Here is a 12117-nt window from a genome sequence, read left to right as displayed (position 1 = left end):
GAAGTTTTAATTTTAATTCTAAAATGTAACTGTTTTAAATTGAAGAGGAAACAATCTCATAGGACCCCCCCCAAGACATCAATGTGGGAAATCTACATCAGACCTGAGATAGTGAAATACGCCAGATTATTAAAAGAATAATCAATAAGTCAAATCTCACATCTTGTAATTCCCCTATATTTTCTTTAATATTGTTCCCCACTGTGTACTCATACAGATACATCCAGTATAACCAGTAAATTAGATATATTTTATTGAATAACAAATTTAAGGGTAGCTATGTCACGATTTTACCCTCAATACAAATCTTTGGTCAAATCCTTGAACAGAACAGGCTTTATATATTCCATCACATATACACAACATGTGTATGGAATCCATAACATGGATGGTAAACAAACAAGAGCCAGTACAAACTTTTACAGATTACTGCAATACAGTACACAGAAAACAGCAATAATGTTTCCAGAGAGAAAAAAAGGGTATTGTTTAATTATTGGTGGAAAGTGGAACAGAGAAGGATCTACCAAGAGAACATTCATGTATTTTCAGATTCTGACGGTTATTTTTCTAAGAAATAGTTACAGTAAAGTTAAAGGCAAATCACACCCTTGTAACACTAACTCATGCCCACTGAAGAAGTGGGAATCTCCAAAGGAATTTGTAGGATTTGCATTTTACTTGTATAAAAAGAAAAATGGAGATAGAAAAGAAACAATCTTTAGGTTTAGCAACACTGTTGCCACAGTGAAAACTTTCAAGGTAAAATGTGAACATGAGTGTGGTATTTATTCACCATTCAACTTCATGAATGAGGCAGGAAGAAATGAAGATAAAAGTCCTTTTAATACAAAAAGTTGTAGCATAACTCACAAGTGACCTGACTTGAAGAGCTTGTTAAGGATGCCATGGATCATGAAGCATTTGTTGTTATACAGCAGAGCCCACGTTATCAAAGAATACTTTTGATATGGACTTATGAAATTACCTAAACATGTACATAAACTGTGGAAGCAAAATGCAAACATGCTGACTTGAGTATGTGGAATTTGATACAAATTCCCAAAGTTATACTAAGGCAAGGCTGTGGTAAGGCCTCTGAGCATAAAGGGTGCTATTCACAAAGTGCCAACTGTCAGGAGCCCTCAGCTCCCACTGATTTATGAGCTGACAGGGCTCAGCATGAACTCCAGAGCTGGACAGAAAATATGTCCCTCTCCTCTCTTATGGACAATTTCCATGAAACAAAATGTTTGTTTTGATCACAGCTTTCATCATATAATTTTGAGCAAAACACAAATTCTGTAAGATGGAACACTTCAACTTCCCAAATAAAAAAAATATGTTGAGAAAACACTTTCTTTTACTTGAGAGACAAAGTACTGACAATACTTGAAACACGGTCTAATTATTGGAATTTAAGAAACACATTAAAGACAGACGGTGCTAAATATTTTCCTCATTCCCCTAATTTCCTTAGTCATTATAGAATGTCTTTTTGTTTGGAATTGTAACCCTAATACAAAGAAACCAATCCTTTAATTTCAGATTTCTAAATAGTCTTCATTTCCCTGTATTTCTACACTATCTGGCAGCACAAGTGGCAGGGAGAATCTGACTAAAAACCAAGAAAAAATTGCCAAATCTAAGAGTAACTAAAAGATCAGCCTAAGACAATCAGCAAGCCTGACTTAATCTAAAAGGCCCTTTGTAACATTTCCAGTACAGCATGCCTTGGTTGCTTTGTTACTCTGCAGTACACCGGATGATTTTGTGCCTTGAATGTGAGAAAACAATTTCACAAGTGTTTTAGAGCCCTTCTTTTACCTTTTATGAGAGTATATATGATGAAAGTAACTGATAGGGTTCAGAATCATTTTAAAGGACACAAAAACATAAATATATAAAACCAGTTAAAGTAACAGAGTTTACAATATAGGATTCTAAGGTCATGAACATTTGGATGTGAGTGTTTCACAAGAATGAATTCAAGAATTCCCACGGACTCGCTGTCTCATCACACACACAAGGAAAGCACATATTGAGAAATACTCACGTGTTTGAAGCAGGTAACAGGAGCTGCTGTAAAGCTATTGCTATTGATGTAGCTACCCCAGCTGAAACCTTCCACAGGGACAGCTGCTAAGAGAAAGTTATTTTATTTAGGAAGCTGCTAATGAGTCACAAATCTTTCATTATTTCTGTCTCAGCTCTGTTTATTTGCTGTTACCTGCTTTCGTCTTTGTCGGGTTCTGTAGAGTTGCCTGGTACTGAGCATATGCTGCTAATTTAGCCATCAAGGGCTGTTTTTGTAGAACTTTAGCCTTCTTTGTTGGAGGTTTACCCTAAAACAAAATAAAAAAGCTAAGTAAATATCACTTTTCCAAACACCCATCAGGAAATTTCCACAGGTCTGTAGCATATCTCTGGTAGCTTTAACTAACTAAAGTTAGAAAAACAGAAGTTGACTAAAGTATCACAAAACTACATGTAATATAAAATAAATTTAAAAACCAATAGCAAAGAATGTCCCAAAGATGACCTTTGTACTAGTATTCCAACTTGAACAGCATATAGTGATTGTTGTTTACCTGAAAAAAAGATATTTTTTAAAAGCAGGTCAAAAGGAAGAACTTTTAATCTAATTTATACCAATGCAATTCCTTGGCATTTGTTGCAGGGAATGTGAGATAGGATATTAATATTTCCTGACATTTCTATATTTTTTCTTGAATGTTACAAATATGCTTTGATGATTATTTGATTAATATTCTAAGTGAACAAACAAAACCCTATTTTGCAGATCTATACAGTTAAGAAAACGCTTAAAACCAAAACACAACTATGCCAAAAAATCCCCTTTATACTCTCCAAAGCAAGAAAGTATTTCCAGAGAATCACAGAGCATGCTGAGTTGGAAGGGACCCACAAGGAGCATTGAGTCCAACTCCTGGTGCTGCACAGGACCATCCCCAAGAGTCACACCCTGTGCCTGAGAGTGTTGTCCAAACACCTCTTGAACTCTGCCAGGCTTGGTGCTGTGACCACTTCCTCTGGGAGCCTGTTCAGTGCCTGTTCCATTCTGTGCAGCTGCACAGAATTCCAAATCATTGCATGTGTAAAGTGAAGATTTCTCCTGAATTTTTTCTTGCACAAGAGTCACTCCAGGAGAAATTAACTGAACGGTGTAATTGGCTCTGCTGAGCAAAGCGCTTTCTTCATTACTGACACAGTTTTGGCTTAAAACTCTGGCTTTCACTTACGTGCAAATGTAAACCTTTCAGGGAACTTCTCTTAAAACATCCAGCAAGCTCTACAAAGGCCCATGTTTCACAAGCACAGCCTACAGTAAGCATGTAAAGAAAACGGGGTCTGTACCGCTACCTGAAGCCTGGCCAGAATGCTGGCCTTCTTGGAGTTGGACGAGTAGCTTCTGGAGCACGACACGCTGCAGAAGCGTTTGGTTTTGGAGTAAAAAGCGTCACGGACACCAACCATGCCACACATCTCGCATGTAGCTGAGCAGAGGAGAGAAAGAGCCAAGGGTTAAGAGGGGAATTGTAACTTTGGTAAATATTCAGAGCAAAGATGACACAATCAAGGTTCTGGTGTGGCACCTCCAAACAGTTTCTGAGGGTTTGGCTCCGAAGAGAATTAAACAGAAAAATAATTTAAAATTTAAACCATCACCACTAATGTCAGGGAAGCAACAAGAACCTCACGTTCACTGGTGAAATGGTGCTTCCTTTCTGTTCCCTATTAATTTTACCCCTGGTAGAAGTGAACAGCCCAGCTAAATCAACTAAAGCAGATTTCTGTGTTTTCATGGTTCTCAAGGAAACATCTGCTTTGCATCTGGGCCTGTCAAGCTTCATTTCCTCTAGATATTTAATACTTCCAACATGAAACAAAACCAGATTTTTTTTTTGATTCATGAATTAGTATATTCAAAGTACCCCAGCCCACCAATGGTCTCTTTCAGGAGAGCTGGAATCACAGGCTTCAGAGGTGGACAGTTGTGGTCCATGGAGTTGTGCCATGATGAATAAGACTGAGATCAACTCATGCCAGTGAGACAAAACTTAAAAATTCTACCTAGAGAGAGCTCTACTAATCACTAATGACTCCTGAAAAAATATTTTTCCTCAGTAACAAAAGAAACCTTTTCTTCTGAATTTATTTTCCCAGCGTACTCAAGCTCTCAGCTAGTGAGAAGGGAACAGGTATGCACTAACAGGCTTTATACAGTATTGAAGTTTTCCTACTACAGGAAGAAATATATTTAAATATATTGTATACACAACAAAGGGCAGAGAGAGGGCATGCCCTGGCATAGAGAGAACGTACTGACTCTCTCCTCAAAGCTCAAAGATTAAAAACAATACACATGAGAACACACACACGCATGTGCAAACATACACAACACACACTTGGTGGGAGAGCAGATGTTCCCATACTATTTCTTTCCAGTCAGCAGGATTTCAAGTCTATCTTATTTTAGTCTAGCAAAACCCAAATGATTCCCTTCCCCCCTCCCAAACTAACCAATCCCAACCCTTCAGCTGTTTTAGTTCCTGTTGAGTTGGGATCAACATTTGGCATTGGACCCTCACAACTCACAGTACAGTCCAAAAAACATCAACATCTAAGTCTTTGTACTCACACACCACTTACTCACCCATGCCAGATTTGCCATCCGGGTAAGTATAAACCTGCCCATTGTTCTTGATAATTGGGAGACTGGATGGCAAAGGAGCAACCTCCTCCTCACTCTCATCTGAGCTGGAGCTGCTGCTGGTGTCCTCACTACAACTATCATAACCGTCGAACATCCCGAACGAGTCTCGTCGTTTCCTTTCCACTCGTGAAGTATGTTCTGTCTACAAATTAAAAACAACCAAACAACGAAAAGCCCAAAGAATAGCAGGACATTCTGAATGCAAAGGTTTCAAAGTCAAGCTTAAAAAGTTTCAAAGGTCAGTCTTTGAAAGCAGATGTTCAAAGGAACTGCTCTATCAGCACAGACAGGAGCTGTGTATTGCCAATTAAATGTGCATCGGTATAGCCTGAACTGGCCAATTTCTGGTGTTGTGATACACAGGAAGAAAAATCTATTAACAATCCACTGAGAATACACAGTAGCCATTCATACATTTGTCTTCCTTGGTACCTTCAGAGTTCATTAAACCTGATGTGCTCAACACTGACAGCAGCACAGATCTTATATGCAAATGAGCACATTCCAGATGGCTGCAACCAATTCCACTAAAACTCATTCATTTGAGAAAGCTGGGCAGGGAAAAGGCAGTTCAACCAGGAGGGGCTTACACCAGGAACAGGAATGAGGGGACCTCTGCTCTCATTGGCTTGTGGGGTTATCCATAAACCACTGAGCTTCCCTGTGATTCAGTGTCTCCTGTGTGAAGCAGGAACTCCTCTGCACCTCACAGGGATGTTCCGAGGATTAATACATTAACCATTATGAAGAGCTCAGTTACTATGGCAATGGGGTCTGTACAAATGCTGAAAGATAGAAAGGTGACTAATTTGCCACTGTCATATACAAAAACTTGTTATATAATAGTTTTCCTATAACCAAAAAAATCTGAAGTCAGATAAAAACAAAATTTTGATGAATGCACGACAGTTATGCAATTTCCAAAGATATTAAAGAAGAAATAGATTAATTGGTGTATTTTTTATGAGGCATGCATTTTGGTACTGATAATTTTCACTTTATTAACATCTTACAGAGCTCTACTGAAACAAGGCTACTGCTACATGAACTGCCTTTATTAATCTAATAAAAATATTCTTAAAATTTTAAGGTATTTCAATAATTCTTAACAGTATCTACTAAGTTTGAGGGGAAATAACAGATAAAGAGAAAACAAAGAAAAAATTCTACAATAGAAGCAAAAGTTGAGAGAATGAAGTACAGCCAAGAAAACAAGAAAAATTAAGAAAGCCTTTGCCTCTACTTTCTCTTCCAAGGGCTAATTTTATTTCAAAGACAGAAAAATAAAAATATGGGATTGGGCTTTTCCTTCTTAAATTGCATTTGGATTCATATCTTTAAGATTTTATCACAGTAATTCCCCAAATCCCTTTCCTAGAGAGTACATGTCTGAACATCTTTATTGTTGGATCTTACCCGAGCCTTTTTCTGCTATGCTATCCCTTTATTATAATACTCTTTATTCTCCTTTGCAAACTGAATAAATCCTATTATGGAAGGATTTTCTAATAGTTAAAAGGGAAAACTGACTGCCACACTGACCCAATCTTAGCATTCAATTACTGAAAAAAAAACAACTTCCCAAAAACTCAGTTATGCAATAAGGCAAACACATTTAACATACTTAAAGTAGCTCTGAAACAAAACAACAAAAAAAGTCAGTGTGATGTTAGTTATGGACATATTCCTCAAAATTATGTTAAAACCAATCAAAAATTAGGATAGGGCATAACCTGACAGTTCCCTGAAGGCACTGACCATGGTACCTGTGGGGATTAGTAGAGGAGACACCGAGCCATGGCAGACAAAGCCCAGCCCTGGCAGCAGAGCCACCTGGGCCACCCAGTCACCCTCAGTGACTTGTTTATGTGTGCACGTGTGTGCAGCTCAAGGCAGAAGTTGAGCACAACGTTGCCATGGATACAGATTCTGCAAATGCTGCCAGTAATTTTCAGATCAGAAGATGAAAACTAGTCATCTTCCTCAAGATTTGACAAACTCCTGAAAATCTTCCAATATTTAGTTCCCTTGGCTACAGCCTCTGCTAAGATATAATGCCATACGAACCCCTCACAACAGCACTTCCAGAACACCACGATGCTCAGAAGGTTTCATGGATCGATACTAATGGCATTTCAGAGCCCAGTGAAGGATCTCCTTCCTCATTCCCTCATCCTCCCTAAGTCAGCTGATCTGCTTTCACGTGGAGATTAGGACCTCATCCCACACCAAGTTCATTCTATGGCTTCAGCCCTTCAGTGGAGGTTGCAGTACAAGGCAGGGACATCCCTTACCCATTCCAGACTGGAGAACCCTGGACCCCCGGAGCAGTTGCTTTGCTGGCAGAGGCATGAAATGCTCTCTGAGCCCAGAGGGAATTAAAGTGCTGCCCATTCCCAGTCCCTCCACCTCCCAATGCTACAGCAGAGACCCCCCACAGCCACTCTGCTGCCCCTGCAAGGGAAGGGGGCAGGAAGTGAAGGACCCCAGGCAGGCTGAATGCAGGGGGCAGGAGGACCATGACAGATACCACAATAACCACTCGGCTGCTCTTCTTTTGTATCACATCCATTGAGAACCTCAATATTACTGCCAAACCCTCTTGGCCAGAATATCCACAGATATGAAAAGGAAAATGTTTTCTCTTTCTAAATGGGAGGTTAGGCCCTCTACTAAGAAAATCATCCTTCAGCATTATACAAGTTCACAAGCAGCAATCATCAAGTTTTTCAGTTTAACTACACTGTCAAAACAAGGCTCATATCACCTCTTCATTTACTTAATTTGGCCAAATTGCTCCAATTCAAGATTTTTGTAACTCAAATTTGCAACTCAGAAAAGCAGCTTTGCTTACTGTTTTATAATAATACTGTAGTTTTTTACAAAACATTTGTATCTAAGCTTTTGCCAGAAAATGACCGTGTTTGTCAGATAATTTATGTACGACATTCTTAAGGGTAATTTATAGTTATAGTCTGGATTGCAGTTCTTGAGAAACGACTCAAAATATGTTTTGTGAGATTTAAAAAAGGGAGAACTTGCAAGAAAAAACCCACCAAGTACTTTGTGCACAAAAGTAGGTGGAAGTTTGGAAAGATGAAATGCAAAAACCTAAGCTGGAATTTTCCTAGAGCATATCAAAACATTCCTATTTTGATAATAAACACCACTAAGGTTCTTTTTAACTCATGTTGAAACACAGGATGCTCTTTTGAAGTACAAAAATTGCCCATTCCTGATTTTCTAGGGCCTCAATCTTTTTCCAAAAGCTCTCAACTATACCACTGACAGCTCCTGAAGTGCTGGTGGCCTCTAAATACACTGGGGGGAACTTCATCAGGTACCAGGAACTTGGAACCATCTATCTCATGTACACATTCTCTGTCCCTTTGCTGTTATCCCCCCTATATTCAAAAAGGGCAGGAGGACCCAGGAAATGACAGGTCAAGGGGCCTCTCTCAGTCTCTGGAAATGGAACAAGCCTGGAAGTAATTTCTAGGCACATAAAGGAGAAGAGACTCTGGCTGAGTTCTTGTCTGTCTGGAGCAGCACCTCACCATGACAGCTACAGCTTCAAAATGCAGCCATGCAAACAAAAAACACCTCAAAAATCAACAACAAACCAGTTTTCTACTCTTCAAAGCTGGACTTAAGACTAAAAATCAGGCTGAGGAGGTTGTTTTTTCCTCAAAGCAGAACCAGATCAGTGTTCTTCACCTAACAAATGAGGAAACAACATCCTGCCTATCCACAGAAACTGCCTGGAGCAGGAGCCTGGCTTGCTATAAAACAGAACTTTGTAGCTGGTTAATGCCCAAAGAGGAGTAGCTGGAGTAGCTCCACCACTAATGGAGTCGATCTGTACATTAAGCAGAACCAAGGCACAAACAAAAGAACAAGACAAACTTTGAGGCACACTGGCTAAGGCTTATTTTCCTAATAAGATTACTGGTTCCTCAACAGGGAAGGTTTTCTGTCAGAGCAACATAAATCTGGGGTGAGCCAGACAATTTGCTCAGGGGGTTTCTTGCATAGTTTTCTTTATTGAAGGGATGGGTGGAGAAAGGAACTCTTAAGAACTGCTTTCTTATTCTGCCCAACTTCCCATTTTCCTGTTCTTCCTCTCCTCCCTCTGAATACTTGGCAACAGAGCATTTTTAAGAAATACTCTTAATTAGCCATTACATAAGGCAAATGGTATGACAAAAGAATATAGTTAAGGAAACTGGTTTCCCTAAAAGCAGGAAGGCAACTCTAAACAAATGTGAAAATAACTTGTTTCTCCCTCTGTTAACACATACCCTTTCTACACACACATAGAATTTGATCAGCACTCTATAGCACATGTTCTTTGAGCATAATAACCACTCTTACAGCATAAAAACATTGGTCACAAAGGGCAAACAATGCATGGCCAAAACCAAAACAGAAGCATTTAGTGTTAATTAGACATCAAACACTCACTCAGGAAACAGCTTTATGTCTTGATGAAGACTATGCTCAATTATTGGTAAAATTTATGAGAAAGCATTTCGAGGGTGAAAACTTGCAACAAAAGTACCCTGTTATTATGCAAGCAAACCTCTTGCCCCCAGGTGAGCGTCTCTGGCCACAGCAGGATGATGCCAAACAGTCACAGGAAGGTTTTAAACCACTCCAAATGGGTGTTGTTACTAATTAAGCAATCTGGGGCTTGGATTCAGGTGCCAGCAATTTAGTGCTTTGAGTACAAGAGCTGTAGCTTAACAAAGGCCCCCCAACAGCTGAACAGAGGGATCCCTTCCCATCTTGAGCTCCAACCCCCCAAAAAACAACAGAAAAATGGACAGATGGTCCCAGAGGCCAAGGGCAACACTGAGGGCACCACAACCTTCAAACCAAGGGGCTGTGATAAGACAGATTTACTTTAATCACAGATACTTAACAGATCCGAGTGTACTTTCAAGTTAAGGCTTAAATTTGATGCACAGCTTTTGTTTTCAAAAGTTCATTGATGTTTTAGGCTACAAGCTTAATTTTGGATATTAGCATTAAGGAAACAAGACCATGGAACTAATTTATTGCAGCTCTTCAGCATGTAAAATAAATTTAACAGTAGAATACCAGCTTGTCCCTGTGGAACTGGAGCCTAATTGTGCCTCAGAACATGACAAAAAAAGGAAATTCAAACATGGTACCAATTTAAAGAAAACACTTTCAGCTTTCATTAAAAACAAACAAACTCAAACCCCCAAAGCCAAACATTGTGGGATTCCTGGAAATCAGAACCAACCAAACTTACTTTTTTTATATAAGCAACTCACCTCTATCTGGAAATGTGCCTTCCACTCTTATTATAAGTAAAATCTCTGCTGGAAAATTACAGAAATGTTTTTTCCTGTCTCTTCATTTGCTATGTCTGACAGCATTTTGTCTGAAGCCAGTTTCTGCTGTTTGCCAATGGTTTTGTCCATAGCCTCTTCCCCAGGGGGTTTCACACAAGAGGGGAGACTCTTTCATAAAAAAATATATCAAATTAGCAGGCAGTTTTGGAGGGGGGGTGTGATGATTAATATGTGAAACATCTGAGTTTTGAGAAAACCAAAAACCTGTTACAAACTCTCTTATGTTTCTACAAAACCCTTATAAGAGTATCTGGAAGAGGCAAATACTTCACTTTAAACACAAGATCCAACCAACCAACAAACAAAACAACAAATTTAAATGTAACCACTCTCCTCCCCCCACAAGACCACCAACCCCAAAACCAAAGTCTTCTACACCTAAACTCATTCCATGTGCTCAGAGCCAGATTCAGCAAATGATCCCACAGGCCCAGAGTGCACCAACTTACCTGGGAAAGGAAGGAATGCAGGAGTGGTTTGCAGAAGGTATCAATAGCCTTGCAAAATTAAATCAAATTTTAGAAGGTAAGAGAAATAAAAACCAACCAGAGGGAACTTTTGTGCATGTTTTTCACTGCTGCCAGAGGTACTTTGTTCTTCGGGGAACAATGAAGAGACTTCCAGCCTACAATCCTTCTGCACATGCACAAGCTCAATTCCCTCCAGAACAACTCCTGAACTCCTCCTGTGGCACAAACAGTGACTTCCACACAGGAGAGAAGGAGAGAATATACCCCTGCGTGGTTCCCTACAGTCTCCATCACACACTTCCTCAAAACTACCCCTAAACAGAAGCAATGAGTAAATCCATCAAGTTTTATTGCCTTTCTAAAGGCAATAAAAGGAATATATTGTTTTAGTTCCCATTTAAGGTTCCAGATTAGTCTCTCTTATTGTTTTCTTTTTCCATCCTTACAAGTCGAAATCAAACTGTTAAATACAATAACTAAGTAAATGCAGGTTCTCAAACTTGTAAAATAATTTTAATTTAAAATACAGTAGCTTGCCCTGCAGCTTTTAGTTTTAACAGGGTTTAAATGTGAAAAATCACAGTGGCTGCCACACAAATTTTAATAGCTATTTTAAAATAAATTAGTTTTCCACGCACAGGGCTTTTTACCACAATCAGCACAGGCTTTGTAGTAGGACATTTAAATTTTAAAGCCACACTGGGGCAGAAATTGCTACACTTTCAAACATTTCCAACAACAACCTGAAAGTGAAACTCGTTTCACGGGTTTACTGCTCCTCACAAAGAGAACAAAGTCACAATATCAATGCTCGTAAAAACCTCGGTGCGGGGCGAACTGGCTACAAAGAACCCCAAACTTCTGGAGCGCTGATATTAAAGCGAACTCCACAGCGCGTAAAACGAGCCTGGAAAACTAAAACTCCAAACGCTGGGAGGAAGTTGCGGAGCAGGGGGAGAAGCGGAGTCGAGCGCTGGAACTTTTCTCCCCGCAGCAGGAGGAGGAGGGAGAGGAGGGGAAGGATAAACCCCGGCTACAACAAAGCGCTCCCACGTGCCGGGGCCGGACCCCCCCGGGCCAGGGTGGCCCCAATGGGCACAGACCCGCCGAGCCCCCGCGGGGCCGCCCCCGGGTCCCTCCCACCCGCGGCGGGGCCACCCCCCGGCCCGGGCAGCGCGGCTCGCTCGGCCGCCCCTCGGGCCGCTCCTCCCTCCGGCGCGGGGGTCCCGCGGGGCCGCTCCCGCCGTACCCACCAGCAGCTCCTTTGTGCTTTCCATCAGGCCCTCATGGGCTGGAGCCGCCCGCTGGCTGTGCCCGCTGCCCCCCCCGGGGGCTGTGCCGCTCGGGCTGCCCGCGGCGGGGGCCGGGCCCGGCGGGGCAGGGGCGGCCCGGGCGGTTCGGGCGCTCCGAGCGCCACAGACCGACCGGGACCGGCGGCGGCCGCCGGGACATCAACAACACGAGCGCGCGGCTGCGCAGGCGCGGACACGCCCCCCCGGCCCGGGCTGCGCGGGGCGGGCCCAGC

General features: G+C 41.3%; 1 protein-coding gene across 5 annotated transcripts in view; it reads right to left on the bottom strand.

The window, feature by feature from the left end:
• MBTD1 (mbt domain containing 1) overlaps positions 1-10132 on the bottom strand; it is a 33274-nt gene extending 23142 nt beyond the window's left edge. Inside the window, exons 1-5 of one of the 5 annotated variants that reach the window (XM_071573910.1) lie at positions 10042-10132; positions 4679-4880; positions 3379-3518; positions 2231-2345; positions 2057-2142 (exon numbers count right to left, since the gene is read on the bottom strand). In XM_071573910.1, the coding sequence (XP_071430011.1) occupies positions 2057-2142; positions 2231-2345; positions 3379-3518; positions 4679-4832 (495 nt within the window). In that variant the 5' untranslated portion in view covers positions 4833-4880; positions 10042-10132. The remainder of the gene's footprint in view (positions 1-2056; positions 2143-2230; positions 2346-3378; positions 3519-4678; positions 4881-10041) is intronic. The other 4 variants (XM_071573911.1, XM_071573912.1, XM_071573913.1 and 1 more) reach the window with 4 other exon arrangements.
• Between the last annotated feature and the right edge of the window lie 1985 nt (positions 10133-12117).

The sequence above is a fragment of the Pithys albifrons genome, chromosome 19 (assembly GCF_047495875.1).
Source record: "Pithys albifrons albifrons isolate INPA30051 chromosome 19, PitAlb_v1, whole genome shotgun sequence".
Classification (NCBI taxonomy): Eukaryota; Metazoa; Chordata; class Aves; order Passeriformes; family Thamnophilidae; genus Pithys; species Pithys albifrons.
Note: the sequence above shows the minus strand (reverse complement) of the source record. Positions and strands in the feature narration are given on the sequence as shown.